This window comes from Anguilla anguilla, chromosome 4 (assembly GCF_013347855.1).
Source record: "Anguilla anguilla isolate fAngAng1 chromosome 4, fAngAng1.pri, whole genome shotgun sequence".
NCBI lineage: Eukaryota > Metazoa > Chordata > Actinopteri > Anguilliformes > Anguillidae > Anguilla > Anguilla anguilla.
The window spans coordinates 31,367,078-31,387,427 of NC_049204.1; the positions used below are offsets into that span (position 1 = coordinate 31,367,078).

Below are 20,350 nucleotides of genomic sequence, written 5' to 3' on the forward strand. Positions count from 1 at the left end.
AACTGGCTGCTCATGAACCCTTTAGCTGGCCACAATATTGTAGTAAATCTTTGGTAATTTATGAAGATGTTTTGAGGTGTTTTGAGGTTTTGAGGTGTTTCAACCAGAACATGCTTCAGTTATTATTGTGTCCTTGTGTAAAAAAAAAGAAGAGTACTATTGCCTGCAGAGATGTTATTTCTTGTTACTTAACATATAAACCATGCATCTTGCCTCAATGTAAGCTATTGGCTACATGAAACATAAATACTAGCCTACTTGGAATACCGGAAAATAGGAACATTGTGATATTGAAGTAAGCTAACAAAAATAACACAAGAAATATACATACATAAATGTAATGGATGTGTGCCAGTAATAAAAATAAATATGAACTCACTTTCAAAGCCCAGAGGGAATATTCCTCTTTAAATTGAGATGGAAGCTTGAAATATGTGTGCCACTTTATCTTCTCTGTTTACTGTACTGTATTCCCATGATAAATATGATATCATGAACATCTGATGTAAATGTGAGGGTGATTTAGGCAGTGAATACATTGAAGATGATTGGCAGGAGGCCATATGCCTGGTTAGATCATCCTTTGCTTGCAATAGGCACATGGAGATCCAATACAAAATTTTACACCGACACCATATAGCCCCTGTGATTCTCAACAGAATAGCTCTGTTATTTCTCTCTTGTGCAGTAAGTGCAGTACATACCTTAGTGCCCACTTCCACTGCTTTTGGGGGTGCAGGTGTATTTCAGGGTGCTGGAGTCACATTGCTCATGAATTGAGTGGTATCTTTGCAATCACAATTATAAATGCCCCACGGCTGTTTCTCCCAGGCCTGTCCTCCAAGGACTTGGTAGTCCCTAAGCACCAGTATGAACTATAAAACAAATTTTTGCTTCTTTCTTGTAAATGCATTCTCTTGAACTGGGTAAAAGATAGTCCACCAAAACTGCAACACTTTGGCACAGGCATATTTTTAGCGTTCTGCCTCCTAGAGGCAATGGGAACTCATTTCAAGATCTGGAGTCCTCTCTTGGACTACCTCCCTTCAGAAATAACACAAACTTTATCAAAAGGTTAGTGTCCATCAAAGTGGAAGCAAACAAAAAGCATTCCAATGTAGGCTAAACGTATGGTGGATTATATCCCTCTTGGCATCGCTCTTGCCCTTGTATGAGATGGGATTCAGATAGTATACAAAGAATGCAACACTTATGTTTTTTTCCCCTTATTTTCTTTATTGTTGTTTTATTTTATGGCATTTTTGTTTTATTTATTTTGTTGTTTACCTCTTGTATTTTGGGGAGTGGATGGGCAAGCTAAGCCACAATTAATTTGTGAATATCATGATAAAACTCTACTAATGAAAAAAAACCGAATAAACGAATAATTAAAATAATATTTGGAAAGCATCCATATATTTTGGTGATACAAAAACCTTCTGGCACAGTTCTGTGTCTTTTGGCTTATTTTTCAGGAGTAGCCACCACCAAGATGGTCGACACAGCTGGTCAATGACGTCACACATATTGACACACTGAACGGAAGGAAGTTACGGCCAGAGAGTGTTGAAAATTGCTTCCGTTTCGGATGAGCTTTCAAGCGCGAACAGAATTTGGTCATCGCCGCACCGAAAACGGTACATGCAACCCGTTTATTGGTGGTTGAGCAGGTAAATCGACATTATTCGATATATCCACACGCAGAAACCAGGCATCATAAGCCACAACAAACACGAAGCATTGCATAGCAATGCAGTAGCCTACCATTTGATAGACGGTACGTACGTACGCTCCGGAATGTTTAACTATAATTCAATAAACCGCCACATGCAAATGAGAAGCGTACCTAGTTGCATCTTGAACTATTCAATTTCAAACGTGTTATCCAAGTATGACATGATGTTCACTTGCTCTTCCGAGTTCTAGGTAACCATAATTTATAAGGCCATATAGAAGAAGTAGTGCAGTGACACTGGCTCAGTTAATATATCCAAATGGTTTAAACTAAACAAACTGTCTCTAAATGGAAAAACCCCTTATTTCATCATTTTCACAACAAAAACGAATAAATACTGTAAAACAAATACCAGTCTTTTCATCAACAATAGTACAATTAAACAAGTGTCCTCAACTAGATTCCTCTGCATTATAACTGATGAAAAACTCAACTGGAAAGACCATGTTCATCATATTTGCAATAAAATACATTGGTATTATCCGCAAGATCAGCAAATTGGTTCATCAGTCCCGTCTACTGACATTGCACTATAGTTAGATGTATCAATACCTCACCTATTGTAATATTGTCTGGGCTTCCACATATACAGTAGGCCTACCACCACTCTCTTTGTTGTACGTCGCTCTGGATAAGAGCGTCTGCCAAATGCCTGTAATTAATGTAATGTAATATACAGAGTACAGAAAAGATTTGTAAGACTAGCCACTTTTCAACCTGTTGTTTAATAAACCTAAGATCCTTCCTATTAAACATCAATATTTATCAGACTGCCCAGATTTCCTCCCCTTGCCTTTTAAAAAACTTTTTTCAGCTGAATTCTCATGTACACATTTACAACACTGGGAATACAAACAACCTCCAAATCTTCTGCACTACACTGTGTCAGTTTTCTATCAGGTACAGAGGATCATATTTATGGAATAATTATATTCACATTGAAAAAGTACATCTCTCAATGACTACAAATACAGACTTAGGATCTGCCTGATGACCCAAGTTGATTAAGCACTCATTAAGTTTGTTGATAGGATTTTTGCTTATACGTGTTTCTTCTTTTATTCCCCTTTCATCTTGTATGCCACCTTGAACAAGGTTCTTCGGTGTGTTGTATTTGGGTTTTCACCATCTGTAGGTTGAATGTGAGAGAAAGTAGGCATGTGGCTAACTCACTCGCATTTATTTGGAGTTTGCATTTACCTCTGACCCAAACTATACTGCAGCCAGGCCGTTATGTAGAAATTTAGCTTTGGGCTAAAATGCTGATTTAATTGCGAGTGCTTCTGCTGAACACTTAAACATAAATGAATCAAATGGCAAGTGAATATTAATAATAAAGTGTCACTGTATTATACTACTGCTTCTACTACTACTACTACTATAATGTTAATTCCACTTTATATTTTCAAATTATAGTGCCATAGATTTTCTTTGTGTTTGAGCATGAGACAGTGTGTGAGTGAGAGAAATGAGAAAGGACAGTGTCAGAGCTTGCATTCATCAAGTCTGTTGCTTTTTGCTGCAGGTTTGATCTGGGCTAGGGTCTTCAAGGTAGAGCAACTCCCTCCTCTCGCTGAAAGGTAATTTAAGCCTCTTGCTCCCTGAATTGCGTTTGAGGCCTGGAACTCTTACTCTGGCTGCCGCTGGAGTGAAAAAATGTAGCACTTTGTTTTTGTTGCTGTGCTCTGTTGTGAAAAATTAATTCACACCCTTATGTTATGTTGGTAGCAGTTTTACAGTATTTAACTTTATATATTTTTTCTTTTGCCTGAAGGCCTTCAGCACTCATATGAAAATGAAGGTGAGTATCAATTTGAATAAATCAATTTGAAGGCAAACAAGCTGTGTACATATGGATTTAGGTTTATTTAGGTGTATACATGGCATTTAATCATGAACTCTACTGAGTTATTAAATTGGAAAAAAATATGTGAAGGTAACCATTTATTAAACATGTACCTCCTCTCTGATTTATAATGGCCAACAGCTTATCTCTTTTGGTAGTCTGTATATTCGAGAGCCACTTGCATTATTTTCACTTTTTTCCCCAATGGCAGACGAAGGTGTGCTTACTGGCAGTGGCTCTTGGGCTAGGCCTTGCTCAACATCACTGTCAGATGAAACGTGGCAGAACATCAATAGTCCACTTGTTTGAATGGCGTTGGGCTGATGTTGCTCAGGAATGTGAGCGGTACTTGGCACCTAATGGTTATGGCGGGGTTCAGGTATGTTCCTTAATGCATAATTGGAGACGACACGTGTGTGTGTGTGTGTGTTTGGTGCATTGCTCAGAAGGAAATGAAGAATGCAGCAAGTTAATTGTATAGGCTATGTCAGGATTGCAGCGATACTATGAACGGATCATATGCCCGCATAATTTATAGAACAGCAATGTATCTTGCATAAGAGGGAAAGTACCCTGTCTGCATCAAGATATTTCATTAAGCTGGCAATTCAATTTTTTCTCAGCTTTCTCAGAAACTGTAAACAGGATGATTGCTGAAATTTGAGGGTTGTGTGCACTCTATAATTATTATATTCTAGCTTGGGTTTGTGTGTGTGTTTTGCTAGATTTCCCCTCCCAGTGAAAACATTGTTGTCACCAAACCTTGGCGGCCCTGGTGGGAGAGATATCAGCCAGTCAGCCACAATCTGTGCTCCCGATCTGGAACGGAACAAGAGCTGAGGGACATGATCACTAGATGCAATGCCGTCGGGGTGATGCCCAAATCCAGCACCATTCAGCTATTCATATTTTAAAACTTTAATGAGACTTGTACCTTTTTTTCTGCAATTCTAAAACTTTTGATTTTAAAACATTTCAAAATAGTTGTGTGAATTCATGTGCTGAAATACTTTTCACTGAAATAGTGGGATCTCAGTCTTGTCTGGAAGTAACGTGCATTGTTCTTTCAGGTGAATATCTATGTGGATGCAGTTATCAATCACATGTGTTCATCCGAAGGTGGGGAGGGTAGGCACTCAACCTGTGGCTCATATTTCAATGCCAGCAAAGAGGAGTTCCCATCTGTTCCCTTCTCTGCGCAGGATTTTAATGACCAAAAATGCAGAACTCGGAGTGGAAATATTGAGAACTACCAAGACATTTATCAGGTGTGATGGGAAAATAGCAGCAGTACCAAAAGTACCTACAAAAATAAGGTTTTTTTAATTGGCTATTTATTTACACAAAAGTAGATCATATTTACTTTATCATTAACTCCTGCAAAAATTTGTATTCATGGCTATCAAGCAAAATTGTCATTGATAATTTATCTGTATAGCTGAGTAGCTAACATGATAGCAAGCCAACTATCTGTAGCTAGTGTAGAGTGTTCTTTAACTAGTTGTGTAGACACAACTATTTTCATGAGGTAATGTCAAACATTACTCTTGACACATTTTTAACATTTAAGAAGGAAAGTGATTAAAATGAGTACAATGCAAAGTGTTATGTGGCCATCTATTTGGTTAACTCGCTGCAGATTTTCAGTTCTCTGGAAGGGGGCAATTGAGGGCATAATGACTCGCTCAGTTCACCTCCTACGGTATCAGAGCATAACTCAATATGGCAGGCAGTGCACTTATGGTGAAGAGAGTCAGCCAATGAGGGTATTGGGGGCATATTGGAACAGTTCCTATCTTACTGTGAGCAAAGAGTCAAATGTGGTTGAAACCCTGTTTCCAGCACTGGGGGTGTTTCAGATAAATCTTCCAACTGATGAGTCATCAATGAGTCATTCAAGTTTTATGTAACAAGAGATAAGTAGAACAGAAAGAACACAACAGAGTGCAAAATAGAGCAGTGGGTGCAACCAATGAAAATGACTAAATTGTTGATATACCAGCTTACTAGATAGTATCAAAGCGGAGAATCTGTAATAATGGTAGGGAAAAAAGACAAGATCCAATACAGATCATTGATGACAGTTCTATCTCCTGGAGCATTATAGCTAAAACCTGAAATGCACACATTTGATATGGAAAGGTATTTACTTGTAATTACTATGTGTAGTCACAGTGTCATATTTCATCCCATAATGGCTGTCTTCATGTATGTTCACGTCAACAGGTGCGTGACTGTCGCCTGCTAGGCCTTCTTGACCTGGCCCATAGGCGGGAACACGTTCGCCAAAAGGTGGCCGAATACATGAATGCACTGATAGACCTGGGTGTGGCTGGATTCCGGGTGGATGCCTGCAAGCACATTTGGCCAGAAGATTTGCACGTAATTTACAGCAGACTTCATAATCTTAACACCACGTGGTTCCCAGCTGGTTCTAAGCCTTTCATTTATCAAGAGGTTTGTTTTAATTTTCATTTCTGCAGCAAGATCAGAATTGAATCAGACTGCTTGTTGTTCACTTACTCAAAGACACAAAGGAAATTAAAGTTTTAAATTGTCTTTAATCTAATATCTGAAACAACTGCTCGGTGAAAGAGGGTTCTAATTAGTGACTAGGGAACAATTGAATTCCATATTATGCCTCTAAATGCCAATGTAACGTGGGGAGTGGGACAGCACATTTACCAATGGTTGTTGATTTTATTTGTTCTTTTAATTACAGGTGATTGACCTTGGTGGGGAACCAATAAAAGCCTCTGAATACGATGAGATGGGCCGTGTAACAGAGTTTAAGTATGGTGCCAGACTGGGCACAGTCATCCGCAAATGGAATGGCGAAAAGCTGTCAGATCTCAAGTAATGTGTTGAAATGCACCAAATCTCTTTAAATATTAATACTCATGCAATATTAACATACCTGTGGAAAAGATAGAAAGTCAGCATTAATCTGGGAGACACAAAAGTTTACTGCTGTATATATATATATATATATATATATATATATATATATATATTTATATATATGTATATATACACACAGATGGGTGACAAATTAAAGGAAAAACCTGAATAAATGAGATACAACAAATTCCGATGCTTCCATACAGGTCTGCTGCATGATACAATTATGTAATTAACATTCTATCTCACTCTGGCATGTTTAAAAATGCTGAGCATGTCCAGTTGAACTTGATTTTGGATCAAGATGGCAAGAGGAAAAGACGTAAGTGACTTTGAAAGAGGGTTCATTATTGGGGCACGAATAGCAGGAGCTTCAGTCACAAAGACTGCTTAACTGGCTAGGAACAGTGACTGAAGTGACTAATCTGCATTTAGATCTGTGGGAAAGACATCGGTAAATAAGGTCGGAAATTGTGGTGGAAAGCAGACATTCGATGACTGATGCTCGTGCATTAGTGCGATATGCAAGGAAAAACAGAGGAGCAACTCTTCTTAGGTGATTGAGGGATATTATAGTAGGGGTGCAGTGCATAAACCCCTCATTACAAAGACGAATGCACATTTGAGAGTTCAGTGGTGCAAAAACCATAGGCACTGGTCTACAGAGATGTGGAAAAAATGATGTGGTCAGATACGTCATCTTTCACCATATTCTCGACAAGTGGGCAAGAGCATGTTTGGTGTACACCAAGAGAATGGAACAGGCCTGAATGCTTGACGCCTACAGTGAGGGGATCCAGTGGCTCTGTTATACAGTGGGGGGGGCATTTTTCTGGCATGGTTTGGGTCCACTTATTGGGAAGGGTGACTGCAAATCAGTAGAAAGTTATTCTGAGTGATCGCCTTTATCCTGTGATGAAACATTTCTATCCTGATGGGTGTGGTCTCTTCCAGGATGACAATGCCCCCATCCACAGGGCATGCGGGGTCACTGAATGGTTTGATGAGTATGAAAATGATGTGAATCATATGCTATGGCCTTCACAGTCACCAGATCTCAACCCAACTGAACGCCTTTGTGAGATTTTGGACCGATGTGTTAGGCAGTGCTCTCTACCACCATCATCACCAAATAAGGGAATATCTTTTGGAAGAATTGTGTTTCATCCCTCCAGTAGAGTTCAAGACTTGTAGAATCTATGCCAAGGCACATTTAATTTGTCACCCATCTGTATGTGTGTGTGTGTGTGTGTGTGTGTAAAATGTATTCTTTCTTTTTTGAATCGTTTATTGTAGTTTTTTATCTGAAATTTGACACCAATGTTGTTCCAGGAACTGGGGTGAAGACTGTGGATTGATGGCATCAGAGAAAGCTCTTGTGTTTTTGGACAACCATGACAACCAGAGAGGACATGGGGCAGGGGGCACATCCATCCTCACCTTCTGGGAACCCAGGTACCCTTTGTCCCCATGAAAGATTGTCCTGCTATACATTTCAATCGGTTGATAAGACAGGCCATCACCATTTTTTGTCTCCGTTTCTGTACAGGTTGTACAGATTAGCTATGGGCTTCATGCTGGCCCACCCTTACGGGATGACTAGGGTGATGTCAAGTTATCGCTGGAATCGCCAAATCGTTGATGGAAAAGTTGGTTGTTTTGCAAAATGTCCCTTATTATCTCATACTGTTTTCTTCACATAAAATGATATACAAATTAACATGCTGATAATTTGCATGTACACAAGATACTGTGTGTAACTATGATTTGTGAGAAACCTTCTAAAGGACACTAGTTATATTCCGCAGGATCAGAATGATTGGATGGGACCTCCAAGTTTTCCTGATGGGTCCACAAAGCCTGTTCATATCACTCCAGATGGTGAATGTGGAGATGGATGGGTGTGTGAACACCGGTGGCATCAGATCAGGTGAGCAAATACTGTTCTTATAGATCCTTAACACAAACTGAATCATCTAAACTGTATTTATATGACATAATATGTCGTACATCGAACATTACTTCTTGTGAATTCAGTGTATATAAGATGTAGCAATAAAGCAATTGTGCTCTTTTCCTTCATGTGAAGAAACATGGTAATTTTCCGGAATGTTGTCAATGGTCAGCCGCTGTGTAACTGGTGGGATAATGGAAGCAATCAGATCGCTTTTGGGCGTGGCAATCATGGCTTCATCGTCATTAACAACGATGACTGGTAAGAATATTGATGCATACTGTGTAATATATGAGCTCATATATACTCCAGCTGGTGGAAGCTTGTGCTAGAGGTACTTTAACATGTTTATTTGTTTATTTCTTTTATTTGTAGAGGGATTTTGCTGTCATCTTTAAACGCTTTGTGTCCATGATTATGTAAACATGTTTATATAAAGTATGTCCTTAAAAACACATCCTGAATCAGAATTCAGTTTGAAAATATGCAACACCCGTGATTTAGGCTACTGTACATTTTTTACCGGTACTTGAATCTGAGTGAATGGGACCTCAAAAGAACTTGAGGAGTCCTTGAATTGGTGATATGTTAAATGTCTGTTATCTTTCTAGTTACGTGATTCTGCATAACAAGACAACACTGTAAATAGCTATATAAAGAGGACATAACCGCCTCTTAAGTCCACAGCCACTGCAAAGGGCACCTCTGTCATTTACAGGACCCTGGACGAGATACTGAATACTGGCTTGGCTAGTGGAACGTACTGTGACGTCATCTCTGGGCAGAAGGAGGGAGGGCGATGTACCGGGAAGCAGGTCACTGTGGGGGAAGATGGAAAAGCACACTTCAGGATCAAGTGCTCTGACCCTGACCCATTTTTTGCCATCCACATGAACTCTAAATTATAGATGCAAAAACCAACAACGGCAGCAAGTGAGTGGCACAAACTCCTCCCATACGTTTTCTATCTGATTCAAAAGCTTCTCATAAACTCCACACGAGGATGTTCACTCCTACATAAATGACAGAACTCTGCTCTGGTATTGTAACTGAGTTTTATTCTTGATGCCGAAACAGACAATAGAAGGCAAATTAAATAGGGACATATTTAGCACCTAGTTTGTTTCCATGCGGCCATTCAGAACACAATTTTGCGTGTCACTGTGAGCTAGTTTGATACTTAGCACAGATACTTAGCATAGAATTAGCATAGATGACATGTATAGCTATTCTCTTCTATTATAATTTATTTGTAGATGGTTATGATGTTATGAGAGAACTGTTAATGGACTTCAGTCAGCATGCAGACACAAGTAGTCATATTTTTTGAGGACTTGCTCTTGTCTTAAGTTAATTTTAGTAATTTTGAAAACTTTTTATAAACTTCCGAAACAGCTACACAATAATTTGAAAATGCTAATTTGCATATTATTTCTTTGTACATGGAATTGTTTCCTGCTCTTAATTGTGGCAGGTTTATAAGAGGGGTGGGGCTCAAGCATGAGAGGGTATTGCAATCACCTGTGTGTCTGTAACAGCCATGACTCCAGCAGTTCTGCTGTGATTTGGATGAAATGTTGCGCATTGGTTTACTGGTGACCAAGGACCTGAATTCTAGAATGTTTTTCAAATTGTTCAAGGATAACATTTTTATCACTAATGTGTACTGACATCACTGTTCAGGATAAACATTGCACGTTTTGACTGCATGAGGGCGATACACTTTTTGAATTCATGACCACAAATAGGGCTACACAATACGGAGATCAAGAAGATGTTGTCGCCAATGAAGCATCCAAAAATTCATTCTCCAAAAGCTGAGATTATCCACAAGAAGTTGGAGCTTTTGCAGTCACCTCAGGAAAGTGATTTTGAGGACGAGCGAGTCTACAAAAGGGAAAACTAGCCTGATTTACAAGAGAGATAAATCTGTAAATTCTCCGGGTGTTTTTGCAACATACCAAGATGTCGCTAAAATCTGCCCTATTCATTCATGCCAGATCAGAAATATACCAAATGACCCATCTAGCTCCACAAGATGGCACCCATCACTTTCAGATTTTACCCAACGCTTTGCCCTATCACATGCTGCTGTAGACATCTCTATGAGTGCCATTCGTATTTGTCATTACTTGAGTACTTTTTTGATGCCTAAAGCCTATTTTACAGCATCAGACCTGTTTAAAGGCATTTTTTCCAGCTTTGCTTCACACAGAACACCTAGATAGGAATAAGTGTATAAGTACCCGACAGCTATCCATCTCCTTTCTAGTAATTATCAGGCTTTAGTAGACTAGTAGGCTATGGATTTTGATAAACAATTTAGCTATTCCTACAAATAAAAGACATATAAATAGACAAAGCTAGGCTACAGCTTTGAAATCTACATCTAAGATTGCAAAACATTTTGGCCATAAGCCATAATGTCTCTCCCATGCACTACATTCAAAGCAATGGACGATGTCAACAAGGAAATATGAGGCATTGTTGAAAATACAAGCACTAAGTTAAGTTCACCATGTATTACACGACAATGGTTCCAAACCAAAACAATTAAAAAAGAGAGTGTGAAAATTAAGAATACAAATGCATGATGCTCGCAGGAGAAAATGCACTATGCAGTCTTATCTTGTCAGCTACACTTAAATTTGCAACTTGCTTTGGCCTACAAAGAATCTATGTCTGCTGCAAGATTATAATTGCAACTCGTGTAGGCTGTGATACCATATTCTGACATGAGTGTGACATTTTTGTGAACTACGCTTACGGCTATAAGCCTTGGTAGCCTAGAATAAATAGTGGTATGTTAATGCAAGGCCAGTTTAGCCTAAAGATAGTGGCCTAGAATTCTACAGCATCAAGGATTGACCGGAATGAGGATCAGTTTCCCAACAGACCAGAATTCTAATGACACAAGACATGAAAAACAAGAAGACATGACAGAAGCAGAAGTGGTGCTTCACCACCACCAATCATGAATAATAATTAGTGATAGGAATTTGAAGGATGGCATCCTATGCTTCATATGACTGATGCACGTAACAATGTGCAGTGCCGGCAAACCTTATTATTGTGGGATGAGCATGTGCATTTATCCTTGTGTATGTAATAAAACACAATGGCCAAAAATACCAGACCCCTTCCAAATCTATTCTGTATATTATACTGATATTAAATCCCAGCCTTATTTGTATTGCAGTCAGTTTCCTTACAGTTTCCCTTATTGGAATTCACTTTGGCAGTTACCTTCCTTAAATGCAAGTCGTGTCTGTTGAATGCAGTTAAACGCAGCATTTAGCAGACACTCTTACCCAGAGTGACATACAGGGAATACATTCTTTTGCATACAATCCATTTCTACTGCTTGATATATACCAAATTTCTGTGAAATACATTGCTCAAGGGTACAATGACATTGTCCCACCTGGGGACCAAACCTACGGCCTTGGAATTGCAAGCCCCATTCCATACCCATTATGCTGCCGGTGTCCTGGTTTCAGTCTGGGTCTCATACTGCCTTGCTGTGGGCATTAGCCTTTATGTGCCATCCCTGGGAGCTTCTCTGTTATTAATACACAAGACCGCCACTGCATGCCAAACAGTGTTATAGTGACACTGGAAGAATTTTATTGCGAGGCCCCAGTACCTACCAGCAGAATGTAGTTTTCCCCTGGTGAATACATCAGGAATGTGAACTGAGCATAATTTTAATTGTTTTCATGAACAGTTTGAATAATAAAGTCTGCAAGTCATTGACATTGAAAACATTTAATAATTTGAGATTGGAATGAATGTTAATTGTTCATTTAACCAAAAAAAAAAAAGAAATTAAGTATTGAAAGCACTCTTATCACCAGTATTTTAATATGACTTGAAAATCATGTTATATCATTTTTTCAGCAAACGTAAGAATACAGAATAAAATATTGTTTTATAATTGGTGTAGAAAACAATGTTATTCAATCATTTTCATTAAAGAAACATGTTTTTTATAAACCTGTATGATTATTGTCAGCATGGCAAGCTGACTGCACAACCAGTGTACTAGTATTGACCAGAAAACATACTGTACAATACCGTGTTATTTGTTAGGTTGGCAAACTATTTTAGCTACCAGTTTAAGTAAGTCAATCATTTCCCATAACTTGTAGGCAAGTAAGTGTGTGATCTTTAAGAAGAATGTCCAGATTAAAATGAGTCAGGCCCACAGAAAATATTTATCCAATATTTTGCTCATTGCATTAAATTTTGATCAGCTCAGTAACATCATGGGGACGTATAGTGTCAACCAGGGAAGAATGTGTTGACCAATAAAATCTTTATCAGTCTGATCAACCAAAAATGAGGATTGAATAACTACAATAACAGGATGATTTGAAGTAATACGTGGTCAGATAAATTTACCTGTGGGGAATTGGTCTACATGTACTTGCAGTTATTTTCTTAATTGCTGCCACTAGTAAGGTGTCTAATGGCTCAATGCAGTTTAATAGCACAATCTTTTGAAGTAGGAAGTGAACAGATACATTTACCTGTGGGGAGATGGTCATATATTTGCTTGCTAGTATCTGCTAATGTACAATCAAGGTGTCTTAAAGCTCAAGTTTTCATTTAGGTTTCATTTAAGAAATGTAAATTTCAGTTTGGGTTTGTGTGTGGAAGTGTTTAATTGCTAAACTATTGTTATCAATTGCAGTCTAATTATGCCCATTCAATTAGCTACGTCCCTAAATGCCAAACATGCTAAATATTGTTTCCCTCCTTATAAATAGAAAAAAGATACGCTGTATAATACACCTCTTAATCTCCACTCATTTTCTCCACATGGAACAGAGTATTTTTCATGGGCAGCTTCCTTAGATTATAGCTCCTCCGCATGCCAATGAGGGGGCAGACAACCTGCAGGTGGTAGGGAAGGACTGTATTTCCCATACTAATTGAAAGCGCACCACTGACCTGCATGTACAAAGCAGGACAGAGAAAGGTATTCCATTACAAAACATCAGATAATGCAGGTGCTGTGGAGCAGATTGGCTGTCTGCAGCGGGTTCGCATTAAAGCTGTAGTAATTATAGTGAGAATTTATCAACGTTTGACTCCATGTAGGATTCACCTTTTTCAAATTATTTTTTTTTTACTCTACCTTTATCAAAAGAAATGGCAGTCGAGCAATGAAATATGCTAGTGTAAATTGTTTGCCGTGTCTTGTTCACATGCGTAGCAGATGTTTAAATGGATCAGTGCATAAAGAGCTGGGGAAAACTATTACAGCTATGGCTACAAATGTGTGTTGGAGGCATGATAAGCGTGCGATTTTCCTAAGCGGGTTCCATCTAGTGAATTTTTTTTCCCCTTTTTTTCCCCTTTTTTTACAGTAGAAATGACATACGCCACCATTAAATGGTGTAGGCATTTTTGCGAGAGAATAACCTATACACTGCAATAGACCGAATCTGTTTCTATAGCTCAAAAGGTGGAATACAATTAAATCCTAGGAATGGCATACAAAGCCATTCCTAACTTTCGAATGCCATTAGAGCCGAATGCCATTACTCCTGAAGCAGATTTAGAAAAAAATGGAACAACAGATCACGGCTTCAACAAATTTGTATTGTGACTGCCAAGCTGGAAAGTGCACCAAGGGATTTCTGTCCTCTAAATATTATTGAGGAATCAATAAGACAAGTAAACCCTGCAGCACAGCATGTAATCAACTATGAGCTAATAGGCAATTGCCTAAGTTGATATAATCCCCAATGTTTTCTCATCATGGCAGAGTTAATTTCAGACGAGTCACATAAGACTACCCGCAGTGTAAAGAATTAATCTTTAAATAAAGAACAATTACAGGGAGCTTTCAAAATGATCTGACATTGAACCGTCTCATCTGATCAGAGAAGCGGCCTGACACCCTCAAATTTTGAAAGGACAAATAGGATTCTTGATTGTTCGACGACGTGTTCCACAAGAAGTCTCACGATTTACTTCTTTATTACCACATTCGTCCAAACATTCACTCATTATCTGAGATATTTACAAATGTACCATCTTGCTTTTCAGTTCAAATAGTTTGGTTTTTTGAAGTTAAGTTCAGTTTTGATTCGAAGTAACTCATCCTGTCATGATGATTAACAAGAACCAGAAACTATTCCTGAGATGACCATGGTTAAACCCAGAGCTTATCACCTTCAAATAATGGAAAGATTTAGAATGATCCAGGTTTAAATCTTGTTTAAAAAACCCTTTATTAATATTACCTGCATGAGCGTTATATTTCACGTTTACATAAATCCCATTGTTTTGTTATCACCTGATTTACTGCCAACTCAAAACATTTTTTGAAGTCAATACTTATGGCACCACATTGACACCATTCAAACATGCTGATCCACTCCTTTTTTCTTTCTAAAGTGTTCCTGGGTCCAGTGTATGATGTGTGTTTGCTTAAGATATGGACATGAAAACCTTTTCCTTGGTCAGCAGCTACCTCTGTCAATTGCTTTATAGAGTTTTGTTTAAACAGAGGAGTAGATCAATACTGTCTCCATGTCTACCCTGGCACCTCCCTATTTTTCTCAGTCAAATGTTGTGACCAGCCAGCTGACTGTCAGATTTTATTATCAATCCACACAGAAGTTGCATTGATCCACTGAGTATTTGTGCATTCATTATCATTGCTGTTTCCAGGTCCTCTCCTCTCTTGTAAATAACAATATTTGATTATGGATTTGATTCGGCCATATGAGAACTGACAAACAACCAGATCCTGTGGGGAGTGGATACATTCATGAGCTGCTGGCTATGGCCAGTGCGTTGACTTTTACGCTTTTTGAACACTACAAGGAAGCTAAACTTGTCTGTTTGCCTGTGTAGACTGTAAGCAATGTATTTCATGCGAAAAGGAAGACAAAGATTTCTTGGTGGTTGGTGAAGGGTGGGGATTTCATCAATGGGATTCTTGTCACATAGGGAAGGGAGCATCACTTCCATTTCTTTTGTAACCTGCTGGATGAGAAGACCATGGCATATCACAGTGCCAATGCACTCCCTGCAGTCTATCCTGGCTTGATATGCAGTAATGACCTGTCAGAAACACGGGCCTGATTCTAACTTATGAAACATGGAAAATCCATAGGGGCTATCCAGTTTAATGAATCCTAACACCAATTTATGTGCCTAAAGGCTCCAGATAGCACTTAATGGATTTCCCGTATCTATACCAAGTTTATGACAGAAATTTATTCCAACAAAATACATGAGCTGGCACAGAATTTGGTGTCTTCTTGATCATGTAATTATTTTTAAAAACACAGTTTGTTAAAGGGTAGCATGTCACAAATGAGCATAAACTATAATATTTTGTTTTGTAGATCACTTTCTTTTACAAAGTTGATGTATTGCATTGCAATCTGTCCTGCAAATTAATAGCCCAATATGATTTTTCTTTACATACTTATAGAGGCTGTTCCCGAAAAGGCAATTTCAATTTCAGCAAGGTCTTAAAAAGTGTGTATAGCCTGAATATGATACACGTACAATCCTTCTATTTTTATTCCTGTTTTTACTTAGCCATGACATTCAATTCAAAAGGATCATCTTATGACAAAATTAGTCTCTCCGGAATCAATATAATTTAGCTTATGTTCCTACAGCGTTTGCTTTGTGCAAGAACCTTGCCTCTTGATAATGATAATGAACCTGTCCATCACTGCAGAGAGAGTGGGGATTATGGTGGCACACTTGGATTACAGGCTGTTTGATCTATGACTCTCTCCCTTCAATTCATTTAAACACACTTGTCAGAGTGAATAATATAGCTGTCAGCCTTGACAGAGGTCTCCATTATTGTCAGTCATACCCAAATGGATTGAATGGTATTGTCTGGAGGACTGACAGTGTCCACAATACCCATATGTGAGTCCAAACTCATTTCTTTTAAGAGCGCATTTGTATTCATTCTGCCAATCGCTGGTGACGACACCTCAGAGCATCCACACACAAAAACATCTGGGCACCCGTTAAACTGTAATCCGTTTTCACTTGGTAACCATGAGTTTTGAATTGGAAAGATTGTCTGCAGTGTAATTAAAAATAAGACAAGCCTGTAGGAAATATGGATCACTTTCTCTGGCTGTGTCTGTGTGGTACAGTGCTCCACTTTGTGTTTTTTTTAGTCACAGGGTAACTGGGGCTGTCTTGTTCAATGTGGGTTTGTGTTAAAGACCCAGTCTTAAAACAATTAGCAAGTGTTGAGGGACCAGACTTAGGGTTATGCGTTCAATTTCCAGGTTAGCTGTTGTGCTTATGAGCAAGTCACTAAACCTGAATTACTTCCATAAATATCCAGCTACATACATCGATGATAAGGGCAACATGAACTCACAAGTCTCCTGTGATTATCTCATTGAATTACGAGAATTACTATTCAGTGAAGTACATTTAATATAAGCCTGCAGGTCCTGTGTATAAGAAAGAAATAATGCATGGAACACTTCAGAGTTTTTTTTCTTTTTTTCCCTACTTTGAGGACAGCCCTTTCCTTTCATCGCGGAGTAACATCGGTTTCACCTGAGTGCAGCTATGGCACCCACCATTTGGGCCGTGGGACAGCGCAAGGAGCAGACTGTAAATTAACACTCCCTCAAACCTCAGGAGGGACAGTTTCCAAGGTCAGTCCCACAGACTGTGTGAAATCAGACATCCGTATGGGAGCCGCGTCCCGCGTGTTTGCGCTGAGGAGGGAACGCCATATGAGGTGAGACAGCAAAGGTGAAATCCAGCATGACATTCCACTTTGTTGTCATGGCAACTCAGCCCTGATGAAAAGCTGAAAAACAATAAAACATCTTTTTTTTCTTTCTTTTTTTTTTTAAAGAAAGGAAAAGGGAAAATGACTGTCTTAGACCTGGGTAATTGAGAGTATGATGTGGCACTGAGAAGGAGTTGCCTGACATTTCCGCCAACATTTGATGACTCCTAACAACCACACTACGCGGCAGCCATTTTGGAGAACTGACTGAACATATTGCACCTGCTAAATTATTTACCCACACTTCGTCACTCCGTCCTGAACTGCAGTGAAAGCTGTACCTACTGATTATAAGCCAGCATGTCACTGTAGCTGGGCAGGGTTTTAGACCTGTCATTTTTGCTGATACCTTTTGACCCAGTTGTCAACAGTGTCCCGATCGGGGTGTATATTTCATCATGCCCATCATAAATCTGGATTCCAGCACACCGATGGACTGTACTACTCGTTACATACACATTTAAAATGATCAAATGATTAAATTGCAACCAAGAAATTTGCCTGAACTATCATTCTTTAATATGTTATATATGTTACTCCAGTCAATATTGTGGTATTTAACACAAAAACATTATCCATGCAGTATTATGTCATATTGAAAACAACACAACCTTTCCGTATTTCCGTTATGGCCAAAATTTTCAAAGGGACAGAGAACATGCAACTGACAGTTGTGGAAGACATTTTTTTCTTGGTGTAAGCCATTACTTTGTGCCAATAGTGTGAATGTATTGCGATAAAAGAATATTCATGTCAGTGTTTCATAATCCCATTTGCTAATTGCAATGAATAACAGCTTTAAATTACTTGTTTTATTATGCCTTTGAATTGTTAAACCCTGCAACCCCTTTGCACACACCTCTTTGCAATGAATTTTGAAACACATATATATGTCTACACACACACACACACCATTATATAGTTATCTTCATAACATGTTCACAAAATTAATTCAAGGCCAATAATGCAAACCTTGGAAAATATTGACATTTTGGAGCCGGTTCTCTTGCTCAGAACCGGCTCCATCTTTATTTCCTCTTAGTCTGTTCAATTTTCTGAAATTTCTGAATCACTGGAGGCTGGAGGCAGATTTGTTATTTCCTTGGAATAAATTCACAAATATTGTGGCAAGGGGAGAAATGGCAATATGTGTTCAGTCCACAGAAGATTGTCCAGTTTGGCATCTCTGCTCCACTGGAGGGCAGTATTGAAACAAATAACCGCACGGGTTTGGGAAGCAGTAGGAGAGCACATAATTTTAATCAATCTTTTTTTCCAAGTTGGGGTTGTGTTTACTTAAACTGCTGTTGGCCACTAAAAAGGTTGAAGAACCAAGGTCTCTTAGTTCCCATGAATCTGTTTGGCAGCAACAACAGGAAGAATTGCAGCTTCATTTCCAAATGAATGTGTACAGGAGAATCTTATGTTCATCCCCTGAAAGCCCTCCACCCACATGCTGACTTTCCACCAGTGTTACACAGCACATACCAGTTGACACATATGGCTTAAATAGCTGTAGAAGGACACCAAAAGTAACGTAATTAGTAAGGGAATTAATTGAATTACTCCCGGACGGCATTGTATTTTTTTTTAAAAGGACTACGTTTGTGCTTTTTTTTTACCCCACATGTATTTTAACAGTATACTTCAATGTTCTTGCTTGCAAATCAGATTACTGTGTTGCAACAGACTTCACATGGTTAAAAACAAGCGTACAGTATGTACAGTAAAATGAGGTTGGTCCTGCTCTCAAACTATTTCATATTTACTTTAAATAAATGTATACGGCTTTGTATATTTCAAATTTTCAATTTGGAAATTACTTTATGGATTTCTGAGGGATGTTGTTATTGTTGCTGATTTTTTGAATATCTGTTCTTGAAAGTCATCAAGGAGAGGTACTGCATGATGAGCTGGGTATGCAAATAATACTGGAGTTGAAATCTGAATGGCAGACAGATTATATAAACCGAGGAAGGAAAAGAGATAACAAAGATACGGCTCTTGAAAGGGGCAAGGCACAGGAGGCTTCGGAAAATCTCCCATCTGAAGAACACTTTTCGCACCTGCAGACTTCCCCAGAATGGTACAGGGCCATGTGTGGGTGAGAGCAGGAGTCAGCATTATGGAGAAGGTACTCTGGAAATTTGCCAACTCAAAACAAGTAAAATTTAGGCAAATATTCAGTTTCAGAGTTATCGTGAACAAAGCCATTACATTAACAGACCTAGCACACAAAACGCAATTTGTTTCGCTAAGGCATCCATCCACTAACAGAGCTCATACACCAAAATGATACCTTACGAACTTGCAAAATCTGTCTTGTAGGTCCAATAGATACAAATTGTGACAAATATTTGTGTGCAGTGATTGTATCATGTGATTGGATGAGTTTTGGAATAAGATAAGCCAGGTTCACAGAAATCGAAGACCACCAAAATGATTAGCATTTTTTACGTATAGTTTTAAACAGGATTAACAGAGTATAGGCTTTAACTATGTACTTCTTGCCCATTCCTAATGTACATTACATGGACAAAAGTATGTGAACACCTGACATCCGGTATCTCATCCAAAATTATGGGCGTTAATATGTTAGTTGGAGTTGGTCCATCTTATGCTGCTATAACAACCCACACTTTTCATGGAAGGCTTTATACTATTTGTTGGAACATTGCTTTGTTTCCATTCAGCCAGAAGAGCATTAGTCAGGAACTGATTGGGCGGTTAGGTGTGGCTCGCAGTTGGCTTTCCAATTGATCCCAAAGGTGTTCTATGGGGTTGAGGTCAGGGGTCTGTGCTGGCCAGTCAAGTTCTTCCACTCTGTTCTTGACCAAACTATTTCTATATAGACCTTGCTGTGTGCCCATGGGCATTTTTATGCTGAAACAGGCAAGGACCTTCTCCAAACCGTTGGTGCAGCACATCATTGCCTAGAATGTGATTGTATTCTGTATCAATACGATATGCCTTCACTGGAACTAAGGGGCCTAGCCCAGACCATGAAAAACAGCCTAAGACCAAGGGGTGTCCATATACTTTCGGTCATATAGTGTAGAAATATGTCATAAATGTAACAAATTTGTCAAACGTGCAAAGGTCTCG

General features: G+C 38.8%; 1 protein-coding gene across 9 annotated transcripts; it reads left to right on the forward strand.

Moving 5' to 3' along the window:
- The first annotated feature begins 1,521 nt into the window (after positions 1 to 1,521).
- On the forward strand, positions 1,522 to 17,741 carry LOC118226093 (pancreatic alpha-amylase-like). 9 transcript variants are annotated; one of them, XR_004764961.1, is made up of 15 exons: positions 1,522 to 1,670; positions 3,261 to 3,315; positions 3,510 to 3,536; positions 3,793 to 3,960; positions 4,307 to 4,453; positions 4,652 to 4,849; positions 5,808 to 6,038; positions 6,304 to 6,437; positions 7,815 to 7,937; positions 8,032 to 8,131; positions 8,291 to 8,412; positions 8,572 to 8,697; positions 9,155 to 9,369; positions 16,964 to 17,191; positions 17,312 to 17,741. XR_004764961.1 is itself a non-coding variant. In XM_035415388.1 (14 exons), the coding sequence occupies exons 3-13, from the start codon at positions 3,525 to 3,527 to the stop codon at positions 9,342 to 9,344; spliced, it is 1,551 nt and encodes a 516-aa protein (XP_035271279.1). In that variant the 5' UTR covers positions 1,522 to 1,670; positions 3,261 to 3,315; positions 3,510 to 3,524; the 3' UTR covers positions 9,345 to 9,369; positions 16,964 to 17,741. The 9 variants fall into 9 exon arrangements, 8 of the variants coding, with proteins under 8 accessions (XP_035271279.1, XP_035271281.1, XP_035271280.1 ...); XM_035415388.1 differs by having other exon boundaries at positions 16,964 to 17,741; XM_035415390.1 differs by having other exon boundaries at positions 16,969 to 17,741.
- Positions 17,742 to 20,350: the final 2,609 nt, after the last annotated feature.

Coding starts and splice junctions, on each gene's coding strand:
- LOC118226093 (XM_035415388.1), top strand. Junction 7,938..8,031: donor CTCACCTTCTGGGAACCCAG/GTACCCTTTGTC, acceptor GTTTCTGTACAG/GTTGTACAGATTAGCTATGG. Junction 8,132..8,290: donor GCCAAATCGTTGATGGAAAA/GTTGGTTGTTTT, acceptor TATATTCCGCAG/GATCAGAATGATTGGATGGG.